This window comes from Condylura cristata, unplaced genomic scaffold (assembly GCF_000260355.1).
Source record: "Condylura cristata isolate star-nosed mole 26May11 unplaced genomic scaffold, ConCri1.0 scaffold00023, whole genome shotgun sequence".
In the NCBI taxonomy this organism is placed as follows: Eukaryota; Metazoa; Chordata; class Mammalia; order Eulipotyphla; family Talpidae; genus Condylura; species Condylura cristata.
The window spans coordinates 25,604,380-25,626,629 of record NW_004567124.1 but is presented as its reverse complement, the minus strand read 5'-3'; the positions used below and the strand labels follow the sequence as shown (position 1 = coordinate 25,626,629).

Sequence of the window (22,250 nt, the reverse complement as noted above, 5' to 3'; positions counted from 1 at the left end):
ATGATAGAGAAAGTAAATTTGGAGTAGGTATTTTGGTTATTGATTTTGTTGGGTATAATAATGGTATTGTAGTTATAAGACATAACATAGCATTATAGCATTAAGCATAGTATTAAGACATAACATTATATATTTGCTATAAAATATAGCAAGAAAAGAGGAGAACTAGATGAAATAAGAACATTGTTGAAACTGTATGATAAATACATGGGAGTTTATCACACTATTCTCTCCACTTTTGTATGCATTTCAAAATGTCCATAATTAAAATGGTTTAAATTATTTACAGTTGGTGTAGCTCAATAGCTTATTATGATAATTATCTTTTAAGATTCCAAGTACATAGCAAAAAATAAAAATGAAGTAAATTGCTCTAAGAAATTAAGATTTGAATTATTTTTAAAAATTTAACCAAGGGGCCCTCCCTCGTAGCACCGTGGGTAAGGACGCAGTGTGCAAGCTAGCCGCAACTGCTACAGTGAGAGTTTTATTCCCCAGTCCGGAATGGGGCCACATGGCGCACAGGCCTCTCTTGACCAGCCTGCTGCACCCCTCAGTATTGTACTTCAGTCAGTCTGCCTGTTCTGCTCCCTATTCTGTCTCTGGTGAATCCTCTGGTGCACCTCTGGCTTGTACCCCAGTACTGTATGCATGTATAAATAAATCTTTTTTAAAAAATTAGCCATATGAGATTAAATAAAGTCCTTAATAGGATAATATTCAAAATGTCTTTTGAAGATTAGCTCATTCTTTTGAGACCCTACTCCTAACAGTAAGACAAAATTAAGGGCTCAGTTACTCATGCTTCTTTTGCAAACTTCACACAGACTGTCACTATTTCCACTTTTTTACAACTTCTTCTCTCAGCTGGTAAATCTCCAAACGTGATTAACTCTTGCTGTGTGCTTAATTCTTACCTGTACCTAAAAGGCTAACTCTGGCTGAACAAAATCATGTGACTTAATTTAAATTTCTGACCATAAATCTTAAGATAAGCATCTGGTTCCTCTACACTTGTAGAGGAATGGGAAAGTCATTAACTTTTCCATTTTTGAAGACATTTCATATCTTTTCACTTCAAATTGGCTCCTTTCTGTCACTTACTGACATTTACTCATAGGTCATGGAAAAGTAGGTGCAACCTGCTAAGAATTACCTCATCTTCTACCAGCAAACCCTTCACCCAAGCTACACCTGTCACTGAGTATTCTGCCTGTTATAGTAAAACCTGTGCCTATGGGCAACCATTCCATTTGTGTGAGGGATCCTGTTCCCTCCTCTGGGGCTTTTCACTCCTGCAATTAGTCTCTTTCGCATCACTTTCTCCTACTCTGCTGACTAATTTTCCTGATGGATGCAATCAAGTGTTACTATTACCATCTTTTAAAAAGTAAACCAAACCTTATCTGGCCTATGCCAATTTCTCTGCTCTTTTCCACGGATATGACTGCATCTTAACAAAACTGTGGCCTATCTAGCCTCACCTGCCTGACAGCTGCATTTAGCATGGTTGGACACTCCTTTCCGTATATACCACTTAATTTCTTCAACTTCATTGTCATTTCATTTCCTCCTTTGATAGTACTTTTTTTTTAAGATTTATTTCTTAGGGCCCTCCCTTGTGGCACAGCGGGTTAAAGCACTGCACTAAGAAGCTTAAGCCACTTCCGCATGAGTTCGATTCCCGCCTGCCCCAGAGGAGATCCACATGGTGAGGCAGACCTCTCCTGACTCGCCCGCTGATCCCCTCAGCAGTGTACTTTGTTGATCTGCCTGTTCTGTCCCCGTTCTATCTCTGGTGAATCCTCTCACCCTCTGCATCTCTGGCCTGTGCCCCAGTTCTATATGAATAAATAAATCTTAAAAAAAAAAAAAGATTTATTTATTAATGCATACAAACTGAGGTGCAGGCCAGAGGTACAGGGGCAGTGAGAGGATTTACCAGAGACAGTGGAGTGTAGAACAGTTAGAATGATGAAGTACACTGCTGAGGGGAGCAGCGGGCGAGACAGGACAGGTCTGCAGCGCCATGTGGGTCACCTTCCTGGCTAGGGGTTGAACTCAGTGCTGAAGCAGCTGGGCTAGCTTCCTAGTGTTGTGCAAACCATTGCGTCACCAGGGAGGGCCCTGTTAATACTTCTTCCTAGTCTCCTTTGCTGGTTCTTCCCTCTACCAAATCTAAAAGTGAGTCCCCCAGAATATTCTCCTGCACCTTCTTTTCTCTAGCCATGCTTTTCCTCTTCTTGATCTTATCCACTCCCATGACTTTAAATTCATCTGGAACTAATGATTCCCAAATGCATATCTCCAGAGGGACCTTTCCCCTGAGCTGCCAACTCATTCATTTAAGTGCATCTTCAACAGTACAGCCAGATTGAAACAATTAAGATCTCTTCCAATTCTCAGTAGTTCAGACCTGCTTTAGATTACCCTTGATTCTTCCCTTCATAGCCCACGCCCATCCATCCTTGTCAGCTCTTCCTCCCAAACACAAATGAAATCTGACTTGACAGCCATCTGGCAAAGCCACAAATCTGGACACAGCCCCTCACATTTTAGCCACTGCCTTTAGGTGTCTACCAGTCTTCCTGTTTTTACTCTTGGTCTCACAATGGTCTTTTATTGGTAGTTAGTGGAATTTGAAGCTTAGGATGTATCCCTTTCCTAGTCAGGCCCTCCAAGGCTAAATAAAAATCTTAAATATCATTCAAACTCCTCTAAGTATAACATGAGAAAAACTTGATTTGATCCTGATTTGGAGGAATTTTTTTTTTCTTAAGAAAGAAAAAGAAATGGCAGCTAAAACTGGAAACAAGGAAATCTGATTGTGGCTTACATATAGGATATTGGGGAATTCTTTTTCTAGGTATGTTAATGCTTTTGAGGTTATGTAGGAAAATATTCCCCCCTTGCATTTCTGGAGATGTGGCTGATATAGTTAGTAGTCAAGTATCATCATGATGCCTGGAACTTATTTCCAGGTAGTTTGGCAAGAAATATATATTAGTACAGCAAATATGAGACAATGTTAATGATTGTTCAATCTAAGTAGTGAATATGAGTGCTTATTAAACTCTTTCTACTTTACTGTAGACTTGACTTTTTTTTTTTTTTTTTTTAGATTTATTTATCTATGCAGACAGAACTGAGGTACAGGCCAGAGGCCCAGGGTCAGTGAGAGAATTCACCAGAGACAGAGTGGAGAGCAGAACAGGCAGATCAGTGAGGTACACTGCTGAGGGGAGCAAGGAGTGGATCAGGAGAAGTCTGCAGCTCCATGTGGGTCAGCTCCAGGTCTGGAGGTTGAACTCATGCTGAAGTGGCTTTAGCTTGTTAGTGCTGTGTTTTAACAACCGCTGCACCACCAGGGAGGGCCTCTTGCTAAATTCTTTTTGTCTAGAGATCCACAAATATGGATTTTTCTTTACCATAAAAAGTTAGGAGGAAAAATATCCATATTCTTTCCATGGCCTATGACCTTCTATTTGATCCATCTTCTGGTCACCTCTGATCTTTCTGCCCCCGACTAACCCCTGGAGTTCACCATGCTTCCCAACACGGACTTATTTCTGTCCTTCAATTCACTAAACCCTGTCAGGGCCTCTGGGCTTGGTGTTCCCCTGTCTGGAATACTGTTCCTTCGTATCTTCATATGGTTGTCCCCAGTACCCTGTTTTGTTTTTGCTTCATTGCTCTGTCATTTCTTTTAGCTTAATTGGGTATTTGACTGTTTCCCCATTAGTCCATCCCTAGTCTCTGGAGGGCAAAGACCTTGTCTCTTGTTCCCAACCAGTGCCTGGAACTATGCCCAACAGAGTGCATGCTTGTTGAAAACGATAAATTTGTGCTGATAATAACATCTATACATGTGATTCATCTCTCTTGGGCATTGCCCTAGGTCATTCTGCCTGCTAGATGTCTTCATTGGGTTCTGCCACAGGTATCTTATTTCATCATTGCTGTGTGTTTGATGAGATTTTCATGGTATTTTTAGGAGTTACAAATCTATACAACATATAACCTGTGATTAACAATATTTTTTTTTTACTTAAAATGTTGCTAATAGTTCATGCTCACTTCTCTTGCCACCAGGGGACAGTAGAAAGCCTGTAGAGATGAGTATGTTTATTTCAATCAGGCAGTTCACAGGTATTTACATCTCTCTTTTATTTTTATTTATTTATATTTTGTGTGTAGAAGAATTGGGGTATAAGCCAGAGGTTTGGGAGAGGGGTAGTGAGAGGATTCACCAGAGACAGTGGGGAGCAGAACAGGCAGATTTACTGAAGTACACTGCTAAGGGGAGCAGCAGGCAGGTGAGACAGGAGAGGTCGGATGTACCATATGTGTGTTACCTCACTGGCAGGGCCTCAATGGTGATAGTGCTGAGACTTACCCCTCTGCCACTAGAGAGGCCCTACATATCGCTAAATAAATCAACCCATATCTACTACCTGTTTATAACTTTATTTATATTGATCATATTTCAATAAAGTGGTTGGGTGGTAAGTTAGAGTCAAAAGAACCAGGAATGCCTGAATTCTGCCCTACCATTCCTTGCCTCCACAGAGAAGACTCCCAGAAAGGTTCCCATGAACAATAGCAAGTAAACAGTAAGGTACAACATTTTCAGGTTAGATACCTGACGTCTTGATGCACAGTGTGCTGATAAACAGCTGGAGCATGTGCTTCACCCCTTAATAGCTATAGCCTCTCTTATCTCCTAAAGCCTAAACCAAATCACAATCTCTGCCATTCTCGGCCAGACCCCTGACCAATAATAAATGGTGTGGAAAAAAGGGGCCCTCCCTGGTGGCACACCAGGTTGAAATGCAGCACTATGAAGATATCCACAGCCACTGCAGCACGAGTTTGGTGGCAGACCTCTCCTGACCCTCCTACTGCTCCCCTCAGCAGTGTATTACAGTTAATCTGCCTGTTCTGCTCCCCACTCTATTTCTGTGAACCCTCTCAACCCTCACACCTCTGGCCTATACCTGGGTTCTTGCATATATAAATAAATTTTTAAAAAATTTTTTAATGGAGAATATCCTTTTAAAATAAATAAATAAACACTGGAATAAGAAGAGCTGTGCTCAGTGGCAGAGCCCCCATCCAGCTAAGAAGGAATCTATGGTTCTCAGCTGCATGACTGGGTGGGAGAGGAGAAAGAGAGAACCATGAACCATGTGCTTTTAAAATTTTAAAGACCTGCCATTGTATTTCTCTTTCAGAAGAGACCTGCAAAGAAGGTTTCTGGGATCAGGAAAGAAACTAGGAGTTCCTATCTCTGAAGGACCTGTAACTACCCTCTTTTCTAAGACCATCTTGCCTTTGCCATTCCCCTTTTTAGGGGCCCCCACATCTTAAAAGTTTTGACTCCATTCATACTGCTTAGTCCTACTCTAACCCAGGTTACAGTCATGTTTCCTATGATCAACTTTAAACTGTTTTTTTTTTTTTTTGTCTAACATCTTAGCCCCAACCAAATGCATCCTACACTCTCTATAGCCAGTGACCATTCTGAATAATGCGAAACTGATTACCTACTGTCCTGTTGCAAAGTCATCGAAGACTGCCTATTGCTCTAAAGTCAAAGTTAATGCTCTTAAGAGGTTTTCAAGACCTGACAGTATCAGGCCTCTGCTCATTTTTCCAACATTCTCTCTCACTACCCCCTCCAACAGCACCACACTCCAGTCACACTAAACTTGCATTTTTTGAACTCTACCCTCTTTCTTGCATTCCTTTATTTCTGTGCCTCTTTACCTGTGGTCTACTCTCTCATTTGTCCTTCACACCTCAGCAGCAAGAGCATGTGCTTCACCCCTTGAAAATGATATCACATCTTCATGTTAAAACTGGTATGCCCAAGTACATCTTGAAGTGTGCACTCGTAGGCCAAGCTTGGCAGAACAAGCTACTGGTGTTCTCTCAAAAAGCCTATGCCTCCTCATTGGCACTGTGTGTTGATCATAGCTTGCCTTGGTTGATGTCTCTATTCTACTGTGAAATCTGTGGGCCCAAGTTGTATTTGCAGATCCTGTTCAGAGGACACTTGATGAATATTATAACAAGACATTTCTCTCTTGCTTAATTGATTTTTGCTTCTACTGATAAGGTACTTTAACTTTTCTACAGGCTGACAAGTTGTTAAAAGCCTTGAAAGCTCACCTTAAACATGAAGAAAGAAAAGAAAATGAGCATCAGGTAAATGATGTTTTTCATCACTTAACAAATAGCAAAACAATCTTATTTACATCATGAGCAGTAAACAGGATTAGTGATGACTTAAGACATTTATTACCAAAGAGAAGAGATCATTATGGTAAATCCTTTCATAATTATTTGTTTTAAATGTGAAACTGCCTTACAGTCTTATAATACCTAAGTAAGATATATGCCTGAGAGGCCTTTCTCACAATGATGATAATTATTCATTACCTGTTGTCTTTTCTAGGCCTTTTATAGTTTCATCTTTTGCACTTATCTTTAATTCATGTTGGTGAGAGAATGATCAAGTTACATGGTCCTTTACCTGATATATAAAAAACAGTGACTTTGTTTTCTTGGTGTCATATGTCAGTGAATCCAGCACCCCACTATTTATCATACAGTGATTTCATGCATAAGCAGGTTTTCTTAGGATATTCTGGGACCTGTATCACATTGTTTTAATAACTAGCTCTTTACTTTTCATTTATGACAGTATAAGTGCCATTCTTATCTTTCTCCCTTATTTTTGCCTTTGACAAATTACTGTGGATTCTTTCTCTCCCATTTTCCCCATTTATGGAGTGGGGATAACTAATAACTGTTTCATAGACTTCAAGGAATTAGACAATTTATGTAATTACCTATCCCAGTAAATTTGTTTATATGAGCTATAATTATTTTTAGTTACAACATTACCTGGCACATAGTGTATTTTCAGGAGGTTAATGTATTTTTAATAATTTCCTTTTTTATTCACACTAAAATAATTTTGAATGTTTTCCTCACCTGTTTTTAGCTTGAGTTGTTAAATGTGATTGTTAGGGATGAACTTGCCTATAATTATTGCTAGAGAGTTTGCAGTTTTCTTTTGTATATATACTATAAGTTTTTTATTCACATTAAATTCTGATTTTTCCCAATTACATTCTAATTCTACAAAGGGCTTAGCAGATTTACATGTCTCTTTTCAGGATGAAAGTCAAATCTCTGCATCCTCTTGTGATGAGACTGATGTTAGCAGCCAGAACCAAGCTGAGAGGGAACCAGCTGGCCACGTCACCAAAACAAGGAGAAGGCGGAGAACAGTCCACAGGAACCCTGACTCCCAGGTGAAATGAAATGTGCAAACTGGAAATAAGCCAACACTGGAAATATGCCAAGCTGGCTCTGTAATTCCCATAGGATTTCTCGTGGTTGTAAACACTGCTGTAAGCTTCACAAAAGAGCTCACACAGGCCAGTGTCTGTACTGCTCATCACATCTCAGGTGCTGCTGCTTGGGAAACACTTATTTAGTGTTAAGCACAAATTAAAATCTGAATAAATATGAATATTCATTAAGTGTTAAGTTATGTGTAATGAACAGGATGGGAAGGGAAACCAACATTAAGTAAGATTTCTTTTCACTTTACTGATTGGTCCTAGATCTGGTGGTCACTGTGTTCTCGGTCTTACGGTGGTCGAGTCTGTGGTTAGCCAAGGGCTTCCCTTACTTTGAGAGGGCTCTGGCTTTATTCTCTTAGCCTTTTATTTAAATGTAACTTAAAAGGTATGGGACTAATTTTTTTTTCTACCTTCATATGGTACTTTAATCATTTAACTAGGTACCTTTGTGTTAGCTTCTCACCCCTAACATATAGTTTTGCCACTTGTGCCTTTCAAAATGACAGATTTCTAGAGTATCCTATTCCCAGATTCACACTCTAGTAACACATGCTAACACAAAGGACCAAATCTGCCACTCAAAAATCATAGTCCCCTACTTTTCTTCGTTTAGCCCGTTAGCCCCTTTGCCTGTTTGTTTTTCTGTTTTTGGAAGGCAGTACTTATTATTTGTCTTTTACTTCATTTCTTTTCTTTTAAAATTTGTAGACACATCATTCAGAGATAAAAATAAGTGAGCCCACTGACTTCGATAGTCAAAAAAAGCAGGAAAGCCAGGATCTCAGAACTGCTACAGAAGTTCCTTTTCCATCAGACAGCTGCCAAAGAGATGAATATGCAGTTTCTTCAGGAAAAAGTGAAATAATTGGTACGTGGAAAAACTTAAAAAAAAAAACCCAGAATTTCTATGGGTAGCCAGATATGTTCATTTGACAGTTATAAGTGTATAGCAGGGTCCTCCCTGGTGGTGCAACAGGTTAAAGCACAGCACTATGAAGCTATTTACAGCCAAGTTCAATCCCCAGTCAGGGTGGTGACCCACATGGTACAGCAGACCTCTCCTGTCAAGCCAGCTGTTCCCCTCAGTGGTGTATTTCAGTAGATCTGCCTGTTCTGCTCCCCACTCTGTCTCTGGTGAATCCTCTCATGCCCCCTGCATCACTGGCCTGTACCCCAGTTCTTATATGCATAGATAAATAAATCTTTTTAAAAAACAAAAAAACAAAAAGTGTATAGCAAAGTCAGTCTTCCCAGCTATGTGGTCATTTTTGTTTTGACAATTATATGCTTTTTTTTGGTCTCTAATCTCCAAAAATTTCTCTAAACTTGAAGTAAAAATTTTGTCAGTAAGACATTCCTCGTGGAGGATTTCAGTATTTTCACCCCTGGAAATCTGGGTACTTGAGGCTGGAGCAGGGGCTCAAGTGGATTAAAACAGAAGATCATGCCTCATAAAAACGTTTTAAAATCATAATTTAGAGCAAGATGTAAAGAAGTGTGACAGAGTCTGAAGGCTTAACTAAGGACCTGGCTTAACTAAGGACCTGGTTTCTGTGGTACAATCCCACCAAGAAGGCTTAACTAAGGACCTGGTTTCTGTGGTACAGAAATGAGGATGGACTCCAAAACCAGGTTTGCATTGAAACAAGGCATCTAAAGGAAAAAAATCTGATCATGTAGCTGCTAGCAAGAAAAATTTTTGTAACATTTTATTTTCTTGTGATTTTGACTTAGAGAAAAATTGCAAGAAGAGTACCAAGAGTTCCTACGTACCTTTTACTTAGCTTTCCCAAGTGTTAACACCTTACCACTTATGTTTTAACCTTCCTTCCTCTCTACACTTTTATCCCTCTTTTCTCCATGCACATATTGTGTACTTTATTTTTCCTGCACTGTTTGAGAGTATGTGCTCTTTACCCCAGAACACTCTAGTGTGTGTTTCTTAATATACAAGTACTTAATAAGAGTACAGGAAGTTCATTAACAGGGCCCTCCCTGGTGGCAAAATAGGTTAAAGCACAGCACTTTAAAATTACCTGCAGCCACTGTAGCAGGAGTTCAACCCACATGGCATGGCAGACCTCACCTGACCAGCCCACTCTTCCCCTCAACAGTGTATTTCAATGAAACTGCCTTTTGCTCTTCATTCTGTCTCTGGTGAATCCTCTTACCTACCCCCCACTTGTGGTCTGTACCCCAGTTCTTGTACGCATAAATAAACAAATCTTTTTAAAAAATTATTTATGCGTACAAGAACTGGGGTAGAGGCAGTGTAGAAGTGCACTGCTAAAGGGGAGTAGCAGGCAGGTCCAGAGAGGTCTGCTATACCATGTGGATCACCTCCAGGGTAGGGGATCGAACTTGCACTGAAGTGGCTGTTGCTAGCTTGCAGTGCTGTGTCCTAACCCATTGTACCACCAGGGAGGTTCTAAATAAATCTTTTTAAAAAGATTAAGTTCATTAGTCTTATGTTCCACATTGCAACTGATCTTGAAGAAACATTTGTCAACCTTTGTAGTGTTGGGGAATATCCATAATTATTTGAAAAGTCTATTAAAGTATTCTTCCTTATCAACCACATATCTGTGTGGTGTAAGATTGCTTTTCTTATGTAGTTCAATAAAAATAGCATATTATCTGCAGGAACAGATAAAACAACCCAAAATTCAGCTGTTTCCTGTTAAGGCAAACATTAAGGAAATTGTTTTAAAAAAAAAAAAAATTACTTTTATTTTGGAAATTTTAGCCTTTTTCATATATTATTTATGTTAACAGTGAATACATCATTTGTCATGAATCAAGTATTAGTTTTAGTTTAGTTTCTTTTTTTTTTTTTTTTAAGATTTATTTTTTTATGCATACCAGACCTGGGGTATAGGCTAGAGATGTAGGGAGGGGGTGAGCCAATGGTGAGAGGATTCCCCAGAGACAGAATGGAGATCAGAGTAGGCAGGTATACTGAAAGACACTGCTGAGGGGAGCAGGTGGCAAGTTAGGAGAGGTCTGCTGCACCATGTGGGTCACCTCCCTGGCCGGGGATCTAACTTGTGCAGCAGTGGCTGGAGATAGCTTGATAGTGTAGGCACTTAACCCCTTGCACTATCTGGGAAGCCCTAAATTTCTTTGTTTTAATAAGCAATAAGCCACATATTAACATAACGTATATGAACAAAAATTTTTTGGTGTCCAAATAATTTTTTAGGGTACCCTGAAAATATAGAACAAATAGAATGTAAATATTACTTAACAACTATTCCAATTATGTTCTTTAAAACAAAGGAAACCCTAGCTTATTATTTGCATTTTTTGTCCTATCTTTAGACAAGAATTTTAATCTGTAACAGTTCCTTAGTATTCCTTTGTCTTTCAAGATGTAGATACTCTTTTAGTACAGATCAGTTTTTATTATCTTCAGATTTACTTCATCTAGTGTGTGCTGATAGTTAGATTAATATCATGCACGTTGCATGAGGGAGTTCTGACTCCCCTAGATTGGATACTGTACGAGGACAGTACAGTACAGTACAGTACAGTCATCATCCCAGCAGGCACATGTGTTGGTTGTGTCAATCCAGGCTTGTTGGTTTTCATTGACTGGTTATTGTGTCCCCACTAGATTGTTCCTATGTAAAGTTACTATTTTTCTATCTGTGATTAATAAATATCTTGTGAGGACTTACTTTGATCACATGTTTAGTTTGTTTCTCATGCGACATTGGCTTTTTTAAGTAAAGGTCCAAGCAGAAGCCCCTAAAGTCCTTCCCACTCTACTGAATTATTCTTTCCTCTTGTTTATGGATGTATTGGGGGACCTTAAATGACTTTACAAGTAGAATTTCTTGTAAACTCATTTGCATATTAGATTTCCTCAAGATGACATCTCTGTGGAAAATTTTGGTGATAAGTAAGGAAAAATAGCAAATCTTTGATCCACCTTGATTTCAGGAGGATTTAAGAGCAAATCAAAACAAGTATAGAAGCAGATGACCTGAGGAATGTGCTAAAATACTAAAGGTATTTGGTAGGCTGCTGAAAATGTGTGTATTCATTGTTCCACTCATAATAATAACATCTTTATATAAAAATTCTAGTAAAAGGTTTTTTTCCTGGCATATTTATATAACTTCTGTATAGAAAGCAGAACGTTTATGCCTACTTGAAGATTGTGAGCTAAAATTGTAGAGATTAATTCTCTGTGCTCTTTATGTACCATTTCTCCTAGCACATGAAAATGCTCTGGGTGTAACTTTCAGACATTTCTTAAAGGAAAAGAATTTTTTCAAAATCTTTATTAATTCTGTGTGTTTAGGTTCAGGTAAAGAAGACACAAATGTACCTTCAGAAAGAAAGAAGTCTCTCTATATCAGTGAGTCTTCCAAACCTGGAAAAAATAAAAGAACAACAAGTACCACTCCGAGTAAGTTTTGTACACCTATATAAAGGAATTGTTGGCATCTTTGGGGCCCATGTTCAAGAGGCATTGTGCTATAGCAGCTGAAGTCTCGTTGCTGGGACTGACTTGCATCCTTGTTCTCTCATGTCCACTGATGAGACTTAGGCAGCTCATTCTCAACAAATCTACCTCTTTAACTTTTACCACCTGTTTCATCAGATTGCTATGTACATTATTTAAAGCTATTTTTCCACTTTGGATTACCTAGCATAGCAACTGATATGTAACAAGTATTGAGTAAATATCTGAGAATGAATGTCTCTAAAGCACCAGGTACATGTCCACCTGGTTTTTAATTTCTTTAATAATATCTTTTTTAATAAGTGTAAGGGACTCATTTCTTTCTGATCATGTAATTTTCTATCTTGCATTGCTGAAATGTCACTTTGTATATAAATGTTGATTGTTATATATTTACACTACTTTAGACTACTGTTAACCATATATTAGAAACTCAATATTTATATGCTTGACTGAAATAATACAGAGAACGCTAAGAATGGTTTCCACATTTGAAAGTTTGTTAAAAAGACAAAAATAGAGACACAAATTATTCTACATGTGGATATAAAACCTAAAATATTTACTATCTGCTCCTTGATAGAAAAAGCTTGCCCATCCTTGATATATACTTTTCTACTTATTATAAGATATTGAATTTGAGAAAAATGAAGGCCATTTAATTAATAAAGGGGACAATAAATCTATTACACTTATCCTATGGATAGAACAAGTTTGTCAGCAATGAAATGGGCAATGATGATATGGTAAAAGTCTAGAAGTTAATCATATGAATATGCTATCTCCCTAAGTGATTAAAAATTCAATCTTTTGAGGGGCCTCCTTGGTGGCATAAGGGATTAAGTCACTATGAAACCACTGGCAGCCACTGCAGCACGAGTTTGATCCCTGGCCGGGGAGCTGACCCACATGGCAGCGCAGACAGCTCCTGTCTCTCCCACTGATCCCATCAGCATTGTATTTCAATAGCTCTGCCTGTTCTGTACCCCACCATCTCTGGTGGATCCTCTCACACCCCTTTCCCCCCTGCACCTCTGGCCTATACCAGGCTCTGGCATGTATAATAAATAAAAAATGAATCTTTTTTTTAATAAATAAAAATAAGTATTTTGAAATTTTCAATTAAAATTTTTAGCAAACTTGATGCTGAAGTTGAGTAACAGGAATTTAGAGAAAAGAATGTTAACAGAAAAAATACACGAAGTGCAAATTAATGATTTTGGCATTAATTTTCACATTTTATGGAACATTCTAGACTTCAAGAAGCTTCATGAGGCTCGTTTTAAGAAAATGGAGTCCATTGATCAATATATTGATAGAAAAAAGAAACATTTTGAAGAACACAATTCACTTAATGAACTGAAGGTATGTTGTACATTTATGTTCTGAATGGGATTAAATCTTGTTTTTATGTGGATACCACATGTGCACCATGGCTAATACAGCCAGCTTTCTGTTATTTTGCACAGGAATGATTTTTTTTAATGTACGTTTATTTGTTTACAATTGCTTTCTCCCAGCATGAGAATTTTCCTATCCTCCAGATAAGTGAATCCTCATTATTGTTTGACTTCCAAAAGGGCAATTGATGTTTCTGTTTTCCACATTCAGCTATCTTGCCTATCACTTTTAAGGATGGACTATGTGATCAGCGAAGCCAACTATTTTCTCTGTCTTTCCCCTAAATTTAGGAAAAAAGACTGACTGGATGGGTAAAGTAAAGGCTTCCTGAGGTAACTAAACTCCCTGGGGAGACTTCAGTTCTCGTCCTGCTTGGCTCGAGGCTCCTTTTAGCAAGAGATGATTATGAACTCAACACCAAGTTGGGTTAGCAGAGTAATACATTGACAACTGCAGACTAGGAAGTTGATGTCATCATCTCAGATGCTCTCTAGTGTTCAAGGGTGCCTTAAGGGGACACTTCTAAATGATTAAAAATGATAATTCTACATAACTAAAAAATAGAAAACAAAAGTATATGAACTTCTTAGTAAGAAATAACATCTTTGGTAACTGACATGCATTTGATCAATATTTATAAAACCTGCTGATACAACCGAAGACACTTTATCAACCTTCCAGCAAACAATTAAGAAAAACAAGGTATAGCATTAAGAAAATCTCCATTCCAGGCCTCCTTGGTGTGTATGGGGTTGGGACGCAGCACTGCAAACTGGATGGCTGCAGCCGCCTTAGTGTGCATTTGGTATCTTGGAAGTGATCCACACGGTGCAGCACACCTCTTCTGTCTCATCTGCTGCTCTCCTCAGCAGTGTACTTCGTTGGTCTGCCTGGTCTGTTCCCCACTCTGTCTCTGGTGAATCTTCTCACTGCCCCTGCATCTGTTCTGTACCCCAGTTCTGTATGTATAAGTAAATAAATCTTTAAAAAATTTTTTAAAAAGGCTGGTTATACTTATCTATGCAAGTGAAATCCAAGCTTTTTGTATACTTAATATAGATGAGTTATTTTTCAAGTAAAAGTTAAAAGCAGAACAACTGCCTCAACATTAGAATAACCTTGAAGGTGTGTCGAATACATGAGTGGCTTATCTTGATTTTAGTGATAAATCAACCCATGTGAATGAGTTTATTTCTAAAATCCCATACCACCCCCATTGTTGTTTAAGAAGTGACTTCTCAGATTGGTTTTTGATAAGATCTAGAGACTGGAAAATAAAAAGAATTACTGTGACAGCATAACTGATAGAAATGAAGTCTTCTTGACAGTGATATATCTTGGGATTGTTCATTTGTTCAGAGATAGACAATAATCAATGACCAGAAATCTAGAGAAAATAATCCTAGCCAAAACTATTGTCCCCTTGACTTGATAAAAGAAAGGAGACTGGTTTGATATAGTTGCCAAATGGACCTCAACAAAAATCAGAAATCTGTCTGCTGCTTACTTTGCCAACAATGGAAATTATCAAAATTTTTAATTTTTGATAATAGGAAAAAATAAAATCCTATTTGTAATTAGAATTATAAAGCATGTAACTTAATATATTTTATTATTAAGATGTTATTATTATTAAGATGTTAAAAATGGCTGTTTTTCTGTGAATTTGTTTTAACTTGTATCCATTTTCTTGTGTTGGGACATTTATTGATATTAATAGTATTACATATGTGTTAGAAATACTTTTCCATACTTGAAAGCTCTATTGATAGCATTTTTTCACCTTGTGGAAGGATTTTTTTTATTTTTAGTTAAATTTTTGTTAAACCTATTCAAACTTTAGACTTTAAATCTTTTGAATTTTTTGTCGTTAGAAGGACCTTGTCGCTCCCAAGATTATAAAAGTTTGCTCAAATATTTATTTTTACTGCTTTTATTCTTTCTCCTTATGTTAACCAAATTTAAGAGCTTAAGAGTTGAATCTCTTCTGATTGTATGCTGAGATGAGAAATTTAATTCTTTTTGTATTTTATGGAATATAGTCAAAATCTAATGTCTTTTGGCTTTATAGTCTCAATTTCAATAATCTTTCTCTCTTGTCAATTGATGACAATTAATTATTCCAGTCTCAATAGATCTTAGACTAATGATAATAAAATACCCTATTTCTCTTTGAGCCTTGACAATATCTACAGAGAAAAAAAAGTCAATAGAATTCTTCCTGATATTCTGGAATATTACCTTTCTTCTTTCCCTCCCTCCTTTCCTTTCTTTAGATTTTTGTTTTTTTTTTTTAACTTTAGAATGCTACTATTTTCATTGCGGGGAGAGGGTAGCAGTAAAATTATCTATAATTATGATCATGGTGATCATAGAATAACTTCAGTTTGTACTTAAACTCTATACCATGTTCTCAAATGTACATATTTCCAGGAAAATCTATTTACTTTCCTTCTCTGGTAACAGAAAGGTTAGTTACATTCTTTAATGTGAATAAACTTGGGTGATGGCAATAATTATAACTCAGCACAATCAGAAGTTACTTTTTTTTTTAAGATGTTTTTATTTATATATACAAGAGCTGGAGTGTAAGCCAGAGTGTGAGGATGGGGTGGAAGGGAAGGGTGAGAGGATTCACCAGAGTCAGAGTGGGGAGCAGAACAGGTAGACTGACTGAAATATACTGCTGAGGGGAGCAGAGGATGAGACAGGAAGGGTCTGCTGTGCCATGTGGATTAGTTCCCTGGCCAGGGATCGAACTCATGCTGCAGTGGCTGTAGATTGCTTCATACTGCTGAGATTTACCCCTTATGTCCCCAGAAGACCCCCAGAAGTTACTCTTAATCATAATCACCATGCAGCACAGTTCAGGTAACAGCTCAGCCAGTCAGCCAGGCAGGTGGAGTAACATGAGGTAATGAGAACACAAAGAGGAGAGGTAAGATTAATAGTGGGCAGGAAAGAAAGAATGCCTTTCATCACTTCGCCAAGGAGACAACACTATATGAGGCCAAGCTTGAACACAACATGTTTCTCTCTCTTCAGAAGCAGCCTGTCCCAAAGGGAGTGGCAGTGACTCCTGTTTCTCTCAGAGGAAGACTCTCTGTGGCTTTTACTCCCACCAGCCAGCGGCGCTCACAAGGCCGGCCCAGCAGTTCTGTGAGTAGGAGCACCTTGTGTGTGAAGAGCTCCATTAAGTGCTCTGCTCTCTCAGCAACTAAAATGAACGTCAGGTAACAACGTGTTATTTTTACTTTAAATTTCTGTTTGATTTTCTTGTTTTATTACTTCTCTAGATCACATTGCATTAATAATTTTATTAGTTCAATGTATGCTTGCAAAGATGTGTAAAGAGAAACTTTTCCATTTACTGAAATACAAAGTTGAAACTAAACCTCAATGCAGTAAACTGAAAAATGTTCACTTATTAAAGTATCCATATTGTAACACAATGAATAGTGCATCAGATCATATTTAATACTGTTGAAGAACACCACGGTCAAGGGGCTAGTCCCTGCTTCACTGTAATGTCCAGAGCAACCTGGACTTCACAGCCCATCTCCTAACACATCTAATTTCCTTAAGAGGAGAAAGCATACGCTATACAAAAATGAAGTGATGTTAAATATTTGTTTATTGATTAATCAATTTTTAAAAATAGGTATCAGTGTATTAGTGAAGTACATTTATGGCAATTTGCTAGGAGTAGATAATGGGCTTTCGTACCACTTGAATGGCATTCTTCTACAGAACATGTAAAATCTGTTTCCATCACTCATTTGGTATAACAGCTTCCTATTCCTTGTTATCACCAAAAGGAAGAAAAAGAAGGGGAGCTTCTTAGAGTTATTTATTAAGCTGTAAGGTGAGGTGCATGAATTTACTTTGTGTGGTCATTGCCAAGGCAGGAAGAGCAGGATACAAAACAATATTTTACAAATAATTTGCTTTAGTATCAATAAGCATGTAAAGAAAATCTCTCTGGCAAAAGAGTTTTGTTTGTGTAACAAGTATTTATTGAGACCCTTTTACTGCTTGGTGATGGGGAAAGTGGTTTTGTATAATTTTGATCAGTTACACTTTATTGTCCTATTCAGGTTTTCAGCCACGACTAAAGATAACGAACATAAGCGTTCACTGACCAAGACTCCAGCCAGAAAGTCTCCACATATCACCATATCAGGGAGTACCCCAAAAGGCCAAGCTGTTCTCGGAGCACACAAATTAAAGTCCACAAGAGGGGATTCCGCTGCTGGTAAAAGAAAAACAAAAAAATCCACCTAGCATTCATCTTTAAACCATATAATGTGTATTTTCTTTAAAGCCTCTCCATATCCATAAAACCAACAACAGAAGTTTCACCATAGCATGTTTCTCATTTTCTACTGGAAAGGGACATCCCAGACACACAAGATAAAAATTGGTATCTCCCTGAGTGCTACAATCCCATCCAGGAAGAACCCCCAGATTATCTCTCTGTGAAGCGCACTCAGTCCCTCCTGGGGCTCAGGGAGAGAAGTATTCACCACAGCCTTCCAGAACTTAAGCTAATAGGACCCTAGAGTTCATGGACTAAATGCCACCATTTCCACTAATAGATTGTATTGGTTGATTAAGGCCAGAAACTCCTCTACATGCAATCAACTTAATCCTCCTTTATAATGACCGGGTGATTTTTAAAAAGTACTGCAATAGCAGTGTGAAGGCTTGAATTTGATAGGTTGAGTCCTATATTAGAAGTATGTCAGGATTCTCCTCAGAGTCCTGTGAAATATGTCCGTTTAAAAGCCTAGATTACAGAGAAAGTGTTGCCAGATTTCCTGAAGCTAGAAGCATCATTCCAAGTCATCCTGTATATGGAAATCAAAGGGCTTGGGCATTACGCAGTGGTAAAAAAATGGACAGTGGCCTGGTGTAAGATTTGACTACATCATTTTGCAAAGCAGTATTGATGTACCTTATAATGAAAAAAGATCCACAACTGCTTACAGTTACATACATGAGACAGGTGCAAAATGTTTACCACATTCCTAGCTGTGTCCTTTAAGTTAGTGTAGCTCTTTGGGATGGTATAGCTTCTTCACTCCCACCATTTTCAAAATAGAACTTTACAAAAGAGAAATTAATATTTTTCCCTGTGACTTGCTTCATACATTCAACTTAATGTTTCAAATTCATCCTTTACTGTATTTTTTAATGGTATAGAAAAAAATTCAGTCATAAATTTTAGGCAGGGTTGCTATCTTTTAGCAATTTGTTTATTTTCCTGTCCATGGACTTGTAGGTATTGATGACTACTGTTTATGTATAGTGTAGCTGTGACCGTTAATGTCTCCTATACATGTGCAAGAGTTACACTAGATCTTGTGAGGCTCCTAGATAGTAGAGTATGCTGATATTTCCTCACTGGTTGAATTATTGTAATTTATAGTTTGTAATCAGTGTGTATCAGCCTCATTCTTCTCCTTGCCAATACTTGGTATCAACATAGTGAGATAGCTTAAGCATAGTGTTTTATGTTTTCTGTTTTAATGAGGTGATCCTGGATCCGGGTTGCTCCTTTGCATATATAGACAAGTGTTAACATTTGGTGGTGGCCTGGATACAATCTGAGGGAGGGGAAAGGCCATGAAATATGCCAGGTCTATGCTATCTAACTGCAGCAAAACTTTGGCTTACCTGGTATGGGATACAAAATTCACATTCAGTGCCATGAGTTTTTTCATCTATTTGTGATTAGGTTCCTTACAGGATTTAAATAAATCTGAGTTTCTAAAGGGGTACTGAACATCAGGAAAATAGTCTGGAAAGCTCTCCAGTTACTTCTCTCAACAGTATTCTAAACTCCCAGCTGATCCTAGGATTTGTGATCATATTATAAATATTTGGGGAACCTCTATAGGGGTCACAAATATCAGCAGTTAAATTTCCTCATTTTTTTTCCTCTTCCTTTCTCCTTTTAACCTCACATCTATTTCAGACTGTTCATATAGATATTTTTTAAATAGAAAGTGATAATTTTAATTTTTTTAATTATAGCAGGTCCTTTTTTTTTTTTCTTTAGACATTGAATTTTGCTTTTTGTTTCTTTTTAGTTACTACCCCATTCAAATGGACATCAGATGCAGTGCAGACTCCAGTGTCTCACAGAAAACCGGTGTTTGACCTTAAAGCAAGTCTGTCTCGTCCTCTCAGCTATGAGCCGCACAAAGGTACATGGCATGTTTTAAGATACAGCGTATACAAAGGGTTAAGATTAAACAATTCTGCATTTGAGGTTACAAAATATTCCACTGACTCAGTGAAACCGTCCTTGAAGCCACATCTAGAATCCCTACTAGCCAGCCCTACATCCACATTATTTAAAAGGCCAGAACCTGCGATTTCAAAGACTGTCCATGAAACAAATAATACATCATTGACTAACTTCTGTTTTTATTAAAGACATAACTTCTCTAATCAGTGTTAGTACAAAGATTTTAAAACATCAGCCAAAATTAAGAAACTTGAAAGTTAGCCTCATTTTCATATTTTAAACAATCCCTTAGTTCATTTATGGAAGAGAAAATAAGTATCACTTTAGCAGATATTGAAAATATGTGCAACCTTTTTTAGATAAATGAATTATTTTCTTTAGAGCTTTTTTTCTTTTAGATTTATTTATTTATACAGAACTGGGGTACAGGCCAGAGATGCGGAGGGTGAGAGGATTCACCAGAGACAGAGTGGAGAGCAGAACAGGCAGATCAATGCAGTACACTGCTGAGGGGAGTAGCGGGCGGGTCAGAAGAGGTCTGCCACGCCATGTGGATCTCCTCCGGCAGGTGGGGATCAACTCATGCGGAAGTGGCTTTAGCTTCTTAGTGCTGTGCTTTAACCCGCTGGGCCACCAGGGAGGGCCCTCTTTAGAGCTTTTAACAGCACCCAGACTAGAAACCACTGGTTCATTTATTGGCAAATGTTACTCTTGGGCATATGTTAAAGTATCCTTACATCCATTTAAAGTATTAACACTTATGTATTATATCTTTGTGGAATTCATAATAAAATTCCTTCTGTAAGAATCATACTTATCTAGTATAATGGACCAGGCAAGAAAATAATAAGAATAATGAACAACCATATACCAGAGACATTTTGTGGGGGTGGAGTGGGGAATGGGATCAAAAAGGGTGGGAAGTGCACAGGACTATGGTGATGGCACATGCGTGACTTGGTGATGGGAAACCCACGGGGATTACAATTGAGATGAAAAAAAAAAGTGTATACAAATGATATAAAAATAAACTATTGTATTTTTTTTTTAAATCACACTTACCTAATGATGTTTATCTTTATTATTATTAATGAAACATAAATACAATAAAAATGTCTTATTAGAAAAGTCTGCTAAACTAGACCTTCTCTGGGGACACAATGGGTTAGAGCACAGCACTGTGAAGCTATCCATAGCCACTGCAGCACAAGTTCAATCTCCAGCCTGGGAGGTGACCCACAGTGCGCGGCAGACCTCTCCTGTCCCACTCGCTGTTCCCCTCAGCAGTGTATTTCAGTCAATCTGCCTGTTCTGCTCCCCACTCTGTCCCTGGTGAATCCTCTCACCCTCCACACCTCTGGCCAATAGCCCCATTCTTGTGTAAATAAATAAATAAATAAATAAATCTTTAAAAAGAAAATAGTCTGCTAAACTGTCATTTTAAAAAACGATTACTGCTTCTCCATTTTATCTCACCAAGTTTTACCATCTTTGCAATGATATCCCACTCTACTGAGTTGGCAGGACAGAAACCTAGGAGTTGTCTTTGGTGCCTCATTTTCTCAGCTAGTACATTTAAATTCTCCCTTTGAGTAACCTTAAATTTTTTTACCCCTTACTGACTCCTTTCTTCCAGGTCATCACTTACATGGGCTTCTGGAATAGTTTCTTAGCCTCACTCAGCCTTAAAAAATCAGAGTATATCATTTCATCACTTCCTCCTTCCCCTTATTACGCCAACCACACTCCTATTTCAGCTCCTCCAACATTCTAAGTTCACTTCTACCTCCTGCTGAGCTTGCAGTCCTTTTGCTCCACCTAGAATACTCTCCCCACAAACCTTTGCACAGCTTGCTTCCCCATTTCAACGTGTTCATTCACCTGTCACTACTTCAGAGGCTTTCCCTTCTCCCCACAGTCACTCTATATTCCTTAGCCTGTTTTACTTTCTTCAGTGCATGTAGCACAGCCTGAGTGTATTGGACTATTACCTGCCTCTACAACTGATTATATGCCTGAGTGAGCAGGGATTTTAGACTGCTCAGTCCACTGCTATGTCCCAGCACCTCGAGCAGTACTTGACACAAGTGAGGTGTATTTGTTACGGGATTGACTGACCACCAACTTTGATGTTTGAAAACCTTGATTAGTACTTCATTCGTGCTTCTCATTTTTATATTTTAAACAATCCCTTAGTTCATTCATGGGAGAGAAAATAAGTATCACTTTAGCAGTTACTGAAAATATCAACATTGTATTAACATCTGGGTGCTCTCTGGTGGCCTAGGAGTTAAATCTCCTAGTGCTATCACCACTGTGGCCTGAGTTTGATCCCTGGCCAGGGAGCTAACCCACATAGCACAGCAAATTTCTCCTGTCTCACCTGTTCTGCTCCCAGCTCATCTCTAGTGAATCTTCTCATCCCCCAAATCTCTGGCCTACACCCCAGTACAACTATACTCAAAAAAATTTTTTTTGATTCCTCACACGCACACACACACACTCTGGAAATTTGGCTCCAGTTCTAAAGCTAACAAAATATTTCAACTCATTATATTCCAGATACACTGAATAGACAATAGTAATAAGTTGTACAGATGAAATATTACTTTAATCTTAATCATAATACCTATGTAACCTTGGGATAATAGCTTTTTTATTAAGATTTTACTTATAGGGCTCTCCCTGGTGGCACAACAGGTTCAAGCACCACATTATGAAACTCTACAAAGCCACTGCA

General features: G+C 38.1%; 1 protein-coding gene across 1 annotated transcript in view; it reads left to right on the top strand.

Annotated features, from left to right (window-relative positions):
* NUSAP1 (nucleolar and spindle associated protein 1) overlaps positions 1-22,250 on the top strand; it is a 27,867-nt gene that overhangs the window by 3,000 nt on the left and 2,617 nt on the right. Inside the window, exons 2-9 of the mRNA XM_012728657.1 lie at positions 6,142-6,210; positions 7,188-7,325; positions 8,088-8,247; positions 11,689-11,796; positions 13,109-13,218; positions 16,300-16,487; positions 17,352-17,509; positions 19,350-19,466. Coding sequence (XP_012584111.1) covers positions 6,142-6,210; positions 7,188-7,325; positions 8,088-8,247; positions 11,689-11,796; positions 13,109-13,218; positions 16,300-16,487; positions 17,352-17,509; positions 19,350-19,466 — 1,048 coding nt within the window. The remainder of the gene's footprint in view (positions 1-6,141; positions 6,211-7,187; positions 7,326-8,087; positions 8,248-11,688; positions 11,797-13,108; positions 13,219-16,299; positions 16,488-17,351; positions 17,510-19,349; positions 19,467-22,250) is intronic.